The following is an 11474-nucleotide window of genomic DNA, read 5'->3' on the forward strand; positions in this document are numbered from 1 at the left end:
CAAGGTATTGAGATGTTTGAGGCCGTAAATAAATAAAAATCTCTATCTTATCTGCATCTTGGGTATTTCGTCGTAGTACGTCAGCGAGTATATATATATATATATATATATATATATATATATATATAACAAACTTCTTTCAGTTTTCATCTACCAAATCTACTCACAGGGCTTGGTCAGCTTGAGGCTATAGTGGAAGACACTTGCCTAAGGTGCCACGCAGTGGGACCAAACTCAGAACCATGTGGCTGGGAAGCAAGCTTTTTACCACACAGCCACACCTGCACCTACAATGTTGATTCCGTTTCACCTACGCTACTTCTTGTAACAAAGATGACACACAGTTATGTATCTTCTTCTTTAAGCTATCAGTTTTCTATAGAACAGAAATTAAAATCTTTGTGTAAATCACAACAGAAATTAAGAAACTAATAGGAAGCTTATTAACGATGTACTCACTCACCACCACCCTTCAACTACATGTACTTCTACACTAATATTACCACTTTACACTACTTTCTTATTTCTTTGCATGCAAACTCATGCTCATGCTAGCACACCACTGAGTGTAAAGATCTTAACAGCTTAATGTAAATCAACAGCAATGAAGCAAACACTGAAACATGAGGAAATAAAGCATCAACACTACATTCTCTCTTCTCTTGAACAACATATACTATCAACAGATTTAACTTTTGTTGACACCATCACAAGCATATACATTCTAAATAGTCTAATATAGTAAACATGATAAGAATATATTTAACAGCACTACTTTATGACTAGACCCATTCCTCACTGCAAATGTACATTCTGTTTTTCAATTACTTTTAATTTAAATTTCAGGGTTATCTCCATTGCATTTATTGACTACATAATCAAGTTAATGGTTTTTGGTTTTTTTCTCACCATGGGAATGACTTTAATTAATCAAAATTTTTCAGCTCACAACATTTAGTATGCTAGTATTAATTTTACTACTGAATAGTTGTAAATAGAGGAAGAGTAAAAATTCCAGGTAGACACTGTTTTAGCAATGAGGTTTTAAGGCTGTTCATCATCATACCAGTGACAAGGAGAAATGAGTACAACAAATTAGTTTGTAGTTAGAGTCCCTATTGTTAGAAATTGTGAAACAGAGGTTGAAGTACAAGTAGAAGAACAAGTAAGGAAATATAGCCTTTTGTTGAGCCAGTTTTGGGGAGTGATAATGATTGTGAACTAATCTATCACATTTTGTATTTTATTTCTCAACAATATTTATACTAGCAAGTTTGCTGACTATATAACAAAGGAAAAACATAGAACTGATTAGCTTCTGGCTCATTTGAGAATACCAGGGCTGGCCTTAAGCTGAATGGGCCAATTGCTCACAATAGGGCCCCACACACTCAAGGAGGCCACATCCTATACTGCGAATGCCCCTTTAAAAAAAAAAACATACTTTCTGCACTTTAGCAACACAAGATATCAAAAGATAAACCCATTCATCCAAAATTGCTTGGGTCAGCCTTGTTTATGTTTTTAGTGTAAAGGTCAGTTGTATGTATGCATGTATATGAATGTCTGGAAGTGTTTATGGGCATGTTTGGGTAAATATTTGCGTGTGAGAGAGTACCTATGTGGTTGTTTCAGTGTATGGTGAATTGTATGTATATATGTGTGCATATGGTTATGCATGTACGTGTGTATATATATGTGTGTGTTTGTGTGTATGTATTAAAGAAAGCAAAAATAAAACAAAAATGATAGAAGCAAAAAGCTAAATGTGTGTGTAAAAGAATTCATTGCTCAGTATTTTGGCCACAGGAATTTCTGTCAAAGAGACATGGTTAAACAAAGGTTAAAAGTTCAATTATTTTTCATAGTGGTTTGGTTTGTTTGAGGACTTTGTATTTGTGTGAATATATGCATATGTATGTTTATGCTTGTATGTGTATGATTGTACGCATATGCATTTTTTAGTGTGTGGTGAATTGTATACATACATATATGCGCGCGCATGTGTATATGTAGTGAGAGAGAGATGGGGAGGTGAGATAAAATTTCGTGTTCAAAAGAGAAAATCTCTTTGCAATGACACTCATTCAGGTTTTTGGACAAGCACAAACACACAGCCACACACACACATGAGGACATAGTAGGATACATTTGGTGTCACACAGTAGTGCTAAGCCCAGAACCATATAGCTAAGAAACAGTCTTCTTGCCACACAGACGGGACTGTGTTTTCTACAACAGAGGTTATAGAAAAAATATAAGTATGTGACCAGCTTCCAAAAAATTCTAATTACTAATTTGTTTTTTATGTATATCTTTTTTAGCGTAACATCATGCAACAGATAAAAGTTTCTTTGGGAACTTGTTAAATTTCTTTCCAATTTTTGCCAGAATATTTTTAGAAAGCGTAGTTTTGCTTCGTGATGGTGAAAATTTTCGGTAAATTTATAGTTTAACACTGAACTCGATTTTAGTGGGAAATAATGTTTTTGCCTCATTTAAAATTTTTTTTCTTGTGCTATCAACTAATCTCATTTCCTAATATGCTACAAATGATTTTTTCCATGGAAATCAGAGGCGGGTGCGGTAAGTTGAACCCTTGGAAATTCATCATTACCCAATTGGGCCCTACACCTCCTAAGGCTGGCCCTGGAGAATACTAAATGAAGAGATGCCCAGAAAAATTTTGCAATGCATAGATCTATGCATGTAGTTTGTCAAATGTGACTAACAGAGTATCAGTAGAGTGAAATGTTACCTTTTAGTATGTAAATTAACATGCAACATGTATTGTCTAATGGCATTGTTCAATGCAGAGAAATAAATAAATAAATAACATGATGGATGATGTAATAGAAGTAAATTAACTCAGAACAGACAATAGAAGACCTAATGCATTATATATTTGCTTAGTCACTTGTTGAGTAGAATGACTCAGTGGAAATGTGCTGGGCTCATAATCCTGGTCTGTAGATTGAAACTATGCTCTGCAAAGAAATGGATATTATTTTTGATGTTTATACATTGCAACTGAATTGTCTACAAACATACCAACCTTGTACACTTATATATACCTACAGGTGTAGGTAAAAATTATATTATGCAACAGAAATTTATACAGGGTCACTGAATCACCAAATGACTGGGTTATATCAATACCCAAGTAGCAGACTGGTAGAGACAACAGGATTTATTGCTTAGCATATAATATATATATATATATATATATATTATCTCTGATGGGTGCAGACTTTTAGGTAAGTTTGTAACATTCAAGTGTTAGAAATGTTTAAAATTTCCTATTTCTCAAATAGGAAATCCTGTCTTTGTAATGTTACAATGACAATGAGGTGTCTGTGATGTCAGTAAACATTCAATTGAAGTTAGTGTGCATTATTCTACAGGAAATAGAGCTCCTGGTGAAATCACAAGTCTTGTTTAGACAACAAAGTTGATTCTATGCTTATTGAATGTATGCCTATGATCTTATTCACAGTTTATACACACATATTACAAGTGATGATTAACTGGTACAGAAAGAAGTTTTAGTGGAATTTTCCATCACAAATGCTATTGCAAGAGTGACCCTTGGTTTCAGGTCTTTGAAATCAACTAGTGTTCTGGCTGCAAAGTTATATACCTAACTCCTGTGAAATCTGTGATGATGTACCAACAAGTAAGGCACATACATACATATGCATGTGTTTATAAATATATATTTATATATATTTACACATACATGTGTGTTAGTGCCTCTTTACTTTGACATCGCACGATAGTCATAAATGAGTATCACCATCATGCAAGCAGTGTCCAGTCATGTGGGATATTATCTTACTTAGAAACAGGTGAGGGTTAATGAATGGAAGGGCATGAGGCCATAGAAAATCTGCCTCAACAAATTCCGTCCACCCCATGTGAGCATGAGAAAGTGGACATTAAAACAATGACAAGACAGACAGATATATTCACTTCTTAATTTTAGAGACAATTCTGTGAAATGTCAATAGCCTGATAAATAAGCATTATCCATCCTTGCCCACTTACTATAAATTATTAAGAGTCAACAAAGAACCCACGAAAATGTAACCAAATGTCCAAATCACTTTATTTAAAACAAAAACAAAAAAAAACAAAAACATATGAATGAATAAAATCCATAGATTGTCTATATGCTTATTCAAGGCTCAGCTGCAAGCAAAACTATTATCACTACTGAAACTTATTTTCAAATACTGGCCCTTTGTCATACTGTATCTTCCATCTCATTATCTATTCTATTTATTCTATTGTTAAGTTTACTCTACTTCAGCAAAACTTTTTGCAGTTATTTCTCTGTTTCTTACCACTGTTTCTGCTCTCTCAAATAAGAATATTATGTTTTATTATTATCAGCCACACTTCATATGACCACAAATGACAACAACACTAGCTTACACTAACTATTCTGGCTTTTCAAACTTTACACAAACAAATTTTATTCACTCCTTATAACCTTTTTGGCACAAAATATTTGACGACCAATAACTAACAACATATCACACATGGATTCAACAATTAAAAACATATATGGCTATTATCGTTGGAATAGGTATTAGCTGTTTCGGCATGTCCTATGCAAACATCCAAATTTACAACAAAATAAAAACAAAAAGAAGGGGAAAAAAGGCCTTTTGCGAGAAGTGGGCCACATGAGACATACCTCATATTTAGGCAGGCCACACTACTAAAAAAATTTCAAGGTAATTTTTCAGAAGGCATACAACTGAGAAAGTTCTGTGGGCCACAGGCTGCCCATGGTGTGTTCTAAGTACTTGCTTGATATACTAGAAATAGCAGTTGAATCCTCTTTTCCATCACAGATACATTAGTCAATGTCATAAGATGGTCATGGATAGAACCCCTTTGACAGTAGGCTTGCTCAATTGGGGCTGACCTGGGGGCTTGTTCAATAACAGTAACTATTGGTACTACTGTAACATACATACTGTAATGTTTTATTTGCTAGCATGAATTTGTGGAAGGTAACAAAAATATTATCTGCACCTTTCTCTAAAGATGTTTAGCAGGATCAGAACTTATGTTTGCCACATATGAATTTCAAATCATAATTCAACTGTAGTTTGATCATGTGTGCAACCAAGTTTCTGTCCAATCAGTGGCTGTTGTTCATGTGATAGTTCTTTAGCTCATCTTGAACTTTCCATAAGCACAGCCTATAAATACAGTCATAAAAGGTGCCAAATTTGCAGAGTGTTGCAGATATCAAAGCAGGCATGATGTTCTCCACTCTCACCATTCCTGTGTGTTCTTGAGCATGTTACCAACACACATTCCTTTGCCAGTCACTCTAATGGCTATATGCAATCGCAAGACAGACACGATACCACAACTGTATATATGCATCATGTTGAAACCACCCTAGCATTATACTTTGAACAGACATTTTTCCTTGCATGTTGTTTTATGCAATTTTCATCTTACTGCTTTTATATGTTAAATGTAATGCATGAACATCTTTTCATACTAGTGCAGTGCAATAAATCAAAGTTCAAATGTTTGCTTAGTGTTGTGAAATTACTATACAAAGTTTTTTGTTAAGCAACATTGTTAAGCAACATTGGCATACATACACCCCTAACAACTACTGATGATTTTCAATGCTAGAAATGGCAGTCAACACAAGCAACAACAGATTGAAAAGCTAATATGGTGACTTGATTTTATATGGGAACAACACAGAACCCTAATAAATATCCAATCCTCCATCAAAACCTTGCCTTAGATGGCTAGCCTTTTCATGGAAATTTATTGTGCTAATAACTCCTTGATGGATAACAGATTAAGGAGAGTCTAACGAGTTAGTTGATATGTCATGTTGGCACTCCATCGCTTACGACGTCGAGGGTTCCAGTTGATCCGATCAACAGATCAGCCAGCTCGTGAAATTAACATGCAAGTGGCTGAGCACTCCACAAACACGTGTACCCTTAACGTAGTTCTTGGGGATATTCATCGTGACAGTGTGACAAGGCTGACCCTTTGAATTACAGGCACAACAGAAACAGGAAGTAAGAGTGAGAGAAAGTTGTGGTGGAAGAGTACAGCAGGGTTCGCCACCATCCCCTGCCGGAGCCTCGTGGAGCTTTAGGTGTTTTCGCTCAATAAACACTCACAACACCCGGTCTGGGGATCGAAACCGTGATCCTATGACCGCGAGTCCGCTGCCCTAACCACTGGGCCATTGTGCCTCCACATTGATATGTCATACTTAAATGTCAAATAGCAGATAAAACAAATGGTATTTGAAAGAAAATGAATGCATGTTAAAAAATAAAGAGATAAATTTATAATAATCAACTTACCTCATTAAAAGTATTTTTAATTAAATGTCCTTTGTGGTAAATTTGTGGCTGAACAATTTCATAGGAATGATTATGATGTTTGACAGTGTCTACTCTGTGGTATTTGTTGCTAGTGACTATACCTTAAAAAAAAAAAAGAAATCAAATAGATAAATAACATTTAAAGCATTGTGGATGAAACAAAAAGAAAATTAATTTCAAAGGAATGTGTAAGAATTTAAACTTAAATAATAAAACATGTAAATGACTTAGATATAGGAATGTACCAAAGATAATGTATTAATTAGATACCAAAGACGAATGTATACAGGTATTTGAAAATACCTCATGGAATGACAACCGTGCCTTGCATCGTCATAGGCTGCCCTTTTGAAGGCATAGCAACCATTTGGCCACACTGACAGGGATCTGGTGAAGTCATAGCAAATTGTGAAGAGGTAGCAGAAGAGCTCAATTGAGCCAATGGTGATTCTTACATTGATGCTGAGCAGAGGAAGATCAACATTCAGGGTCACCAAGCTCTATCAAGAGAATAGCTGAAACACATCCATAGGAGTGGAATCCTTGGTAGTGTAATCAGCTACTGAAAGATTCACTATGATTTAAGCTCTCAATTCAAATAATGGATCTGGATGGCAAAAGAGGCATGGGAATCCACGAAAACAGCAGGAAAAAAAACCTAGAATGTGTTAATGATCAAACATTTATGTAGTCTCTTGATTTGCTAGAAACGGCACCCAAATTTCTCTTCACCCATTCCATATCACCTTAAAAAGATAAAGAAACATCCTATATATACTATATATGAAAATAAGCAGCAGTCATGAATGGAACACCTTTAATTACTAGTCTACTCATTTGGAGTCCACCTGGTGCTAAACAACAATTTTTGATATAGGTGCAAGGCTCAAAATACGATGGGTTGGGGAAAACATCTAAGTCAACTAAATGAACTCCAGTAGTTGACTAGGAAGAAAGAAAAACAAAGACGACCTTAGCGTGAACTGAACTCAATACACAGAGAACAAGGAGAAATTCTGCAAGACATTTTCTCCAATAGTAATAATAGTGCAATCAACAAGAGATTAAATTGTAATAACATATAAGAGGAATAATTTGAATAGCAGTACGTGCACTAGTTAAAAGAACAAGCTGTATGAAAATGAAGTATCAATATTTTTGGACAGAATGGTAATCAGAATTATATTCTCTGTTCACTAACAGAGCTTGTAATCTAGAGTTGCAATTCCCTGATGGAACCATTCCTTTCTCATAACCTCACTAATGCCTTTAGGAAAATAAGAATATTATAACCCCTAGAAATATTAAGCTATGTGCATCTTCTATATACCTTTCTTGTTGTTATCAGTTTCCCTGTACATTCTTAGTTCAAATCTCACTTTGCTTTTGTAGGGTTCTCGACCATTTTTTTTTTATCTACAGACCCCTTTGATTACTATTTTATTTTAGTGGATCCCATTCAATATTCTATAGAAACTTCTTTCAAAATTTCTATTTTGTTTTTCACACATGAACTTATACAGAGTTGGCCAAAAGTCACCCGACAAATCAATATTCCATAAATACTATCTGTAATTCTGCATTGACTCAAAAGGAGAACTGTGTTGCTCAAGAAGGATTTCAGTTTGAACATTTTCATGATGAACATTTTTCATGATGTTTCATATTTAGATGCTTTTATTAAATTCATTCAGTTGTTAAACATAAATAAATCTTGGAATTAAATGGTTTTGATTTACTGTCAGGGGACTTTTGGCCAACCCTGTATAGGTTGAACTATGTAAGATGTTAGAGAAAGAAACCTAGCTGTTTCTTGCAATACATTCCAATACATACATACATCATCATCATTATCATTTAATATCCGCTTTCCATGCTAGCATGGGCTGGACAATTTGACTGAGTACTGGCGAACCAGATGGCTGCACCAGGCTCCAATCTCATCTGGCAGAGTTTCTACAGCTGGATGCCCTTCCTAATGCCAACCACTCCGAGAGTGTAGTGGGTGCTTTTACGTGCCACCGGCATGAGGGCCAGTCTGGCGGTACTGGCAACGGCCATGCTCAAATGGTGTTTTTTATGTGTCACCTGCACAGGAGTCAGTCCAGCGGCACTGACAACGACCTCGCACAAATGTTTTGTTCACATCTGCACTAAGTTTGGCATGGTTTCTACAGCTGGATGCCCTTTACGGAGTGTATTGATAGTATTTTTTAATATAGCATCAGCACTGGTGAAGTCACCAAGTACCTGCAAGACAAGACCCCCTCAACTGAGTTGGGTATAGAACTGAGAGATAAGAAACTAGAATAGAGTGACAGGGGCAGGTGTCTTGCTGAAGCAGTGAATACATGACTTGCTCATCTGGAGAGGGAGGGATGGAAGAAGGAGGAGAGAGACAAACAGAGATAGAGATGTGAATATGATATGGGGAATATGACAGAATACAACAGAGAAGCAGAAAATGTGAATGTGTAGATAAGTGTGCATAGTGAAAATAGTGTGACAGATGGTTAATGACAAGGAATGAGTTATACCAGTTCATCATCATTATTAAAATGTATTAAGAAAAAAAGTAACAGAAACAAAGTTAGAATTAGTTAGAATTAAAATGGTCAGATTAAGAGATTTATATCCTACTGTAAGTGGTTTGTTATGTTTCTGGTCAAAGACAATTTTATTTTCCTTCATTTACCTATTTAGTTAATAAGTACCAGCTTTTCAGTGAAGATTTTTGTGATAGACTAACACATAAATCCAGAGTTTTATCAGCTAAATATTCAGAGAGAAATGCTGACTGTGTTAGCTCTTGCATATATATAATGATATATATTTACTTTGCTTTTGTTTATGTATTCTTGAAATTATACTGACAGCATAATTTTTTTATTAAAAACCAGATATTTTGATTATATAATCAATACCAACTCAGAACTTCGTTATTGGTTAACATAAAAAAGAAAAGCAACACAGAAATTTATCAGGTTTCTTTCCTCACCCTCCCACAAATAACAAAAACACAATTTCATTGAAAGATATTCTTAAAATCTCTGGGCTACCACTAACTCAGTTTCCCTCTGACTCATGACACATAACTGATTTTTCAGAACAAAGAGTAATTTCTAACCCTAAAACCTGCACACCATCTGCTTTTTAAAATAATTCATGCAATTTTTATATATAGCTTGCTTTTGATTAACTCAAACTAATGAAAAACTCTCATATTTTTTTAATTTATTTTTATGGGGGAAGAATCTCATTTTTGTTCTATGACTTATGACAAAGCCCAGTTTTGTTGGAGAGTTGGTGAGGACATAAAGTCAACTGAATTAGCTTTGCTATATCACTGGTATAGTGAAGCTGATTTTATGGATTTCTCACCCACACTGTGGCACCATGGGAAAATGTCTTCTACTGTAGCCAAGGGCTAACTGAACCCTTGTGAATGGATTTGGTAGAAAAGAAGCCCATTGTGTGTGTGTGTGTGTATTTATATATATATATATTTGTATGTAAATTTCTGTTTGTACCCCAACACTGATTGACAACCAGTATTGGTTTGCTTACATCCCTGTAACCATCCAGTTCAGCATAAAAGACTGACAGAATAAGTACCAGGTTTAAAAAATATATACTGGGGTTGATTGATTTAACTGAAAGCCTTCTAGGTGGTGTCCTAGCATAGCTGCAGTCCAATGACTGAAGCAATAATAGGAGATAATAGGAGATAAAATAGGAGATAAAATAGGAGATAATAGGAGATAAAATAGGAGATAAAATAGGAGATAAAATAGGAGATAAAATATGCATGCATGCATGCATGCATACATACACACATACATACATACATACATACATACATACATACATCACTGAAGTGATGATTAGGCTGTTGGATTCATGATTGTGAAATTATGTATTTGAATCCTAGATTGAACATGCACTATGTCCTTGGACAAGGCACTTCATCTCAAATTACTGCAGTTTACTCAGTTGAAACTAAGTTTCATCTACTGCCGAGTGGAGCCTCACAGACTATTAGATCCAAATCTTGCAATTTCAAGATGGCAGCAGCTCTTGATAGCTGGAGTACACTGAATGAGCAAGGTTACATCAACTAGAGCAAAGTTTGAACTTAGTAATATAGAAGTCTGAATTAGATAGGGTGAAGTGCAATATTGGCAACAACTTTTCCCATTCTGTAATAGTTCTTTTCTCTTCCATCAGTCATTTCTTATTCCCATTATAAATTCTTGGTAGGTCCATGACCAAGTTTTTGTTTTCATTTAGAACCAACAGGAAACCACTCTATGATGTCATTCTCTGAAACAGCACAAGATATCTGGAACAAAACACTGCTTTACAATTTCCCAATTCCTCAAATCTAGTGTTTATAACAATGCTCACTTCATATATTTTTTCTTTTTAAATTTCCTGTTTTCCTCAATCTCATAAATTCAATTATTTAACAAAAGTTAAATTGTTAGAAACAAATGACAAGAATATCTGGGATAGGACCAAATTTGCCAAACAAAGTACATTAGACATAACAAAAACCTAGCTCAATCATTTGTTTACTTACTTATTTATTTATTCAGAGGAGTGTTTGCCTAGATGCCTAGATAATGAGGTCATGTGATTTAAGTACTCTGTGCAAATGAAGACAACAACTGACACATAAAATGGTATTAGAATGAATATTCTCTTAGTTGGGCTTTGTATATAAGTAGGAACACACACACACACACACACACATACTTACATGAACATATGTAAACTAGAAACCCAAATGCCAAATAGAAGGTGAATTAGTTTATGAATCAATGAAGACTGAAGTGAACATTCTATAGTTAATGCTCAAAGTATATTACAGTTCATTCATTAATGTCAATCTCATTTATAACCTTGTAAATTTTTATTGTCATTCTATTTATTCCAAACGCAGTATAATGTTGAAATCAAACAGCAGATTCTTCGTAGTTCAGTTTATTTGTTTCCTACACAGTTATGTCATGTGATAATCCACTTCCAGTTCACTCAGATTACAAAAACTGAGCCATTATTCATATATATATATATATATATATA

At 34.8% G+C, this 11474-nt stretch overlaps 1 protein-coding gene across 1 annotated transcript in view; it reads right to left on the reverse strand.

Moving 5' to 3' along the window:
- Positions 1 to 11474, reverse strand: part of LOC106874077 (disintegrin and metalloproteinase domain-containing protein 12) — a 351070-nt gene that overhangs the window by 266246 nt on the left and 73350 nt on the right. The window contains exon 2 of the mRNA XM_014921671.2: positions 6366 to 6487. Within this exon, the coding sequence (XP_014777157.2) occupies positions 6366 to 6487 (122 nt within the window). The remainder of the gene's footprint in view (positions 1 to 6365; positions 6488 to 11474) is intronic.

This window comes from Octopus bimaculoides, chromosome 14 (assembly GCF_001194135.2).
Source record: "Octopus bimaculoides isolate UCB-OBI-ISO-001 chromosome 14, ASM119413v2, whole genome shotgun sequence".
NCBI classification, from domain to species: Eukaryota; Metazoa; Mollusca; class Cephalopoda; order Octopoda; family Octopodidae; genus Octopus; species Octopus bimaculoides.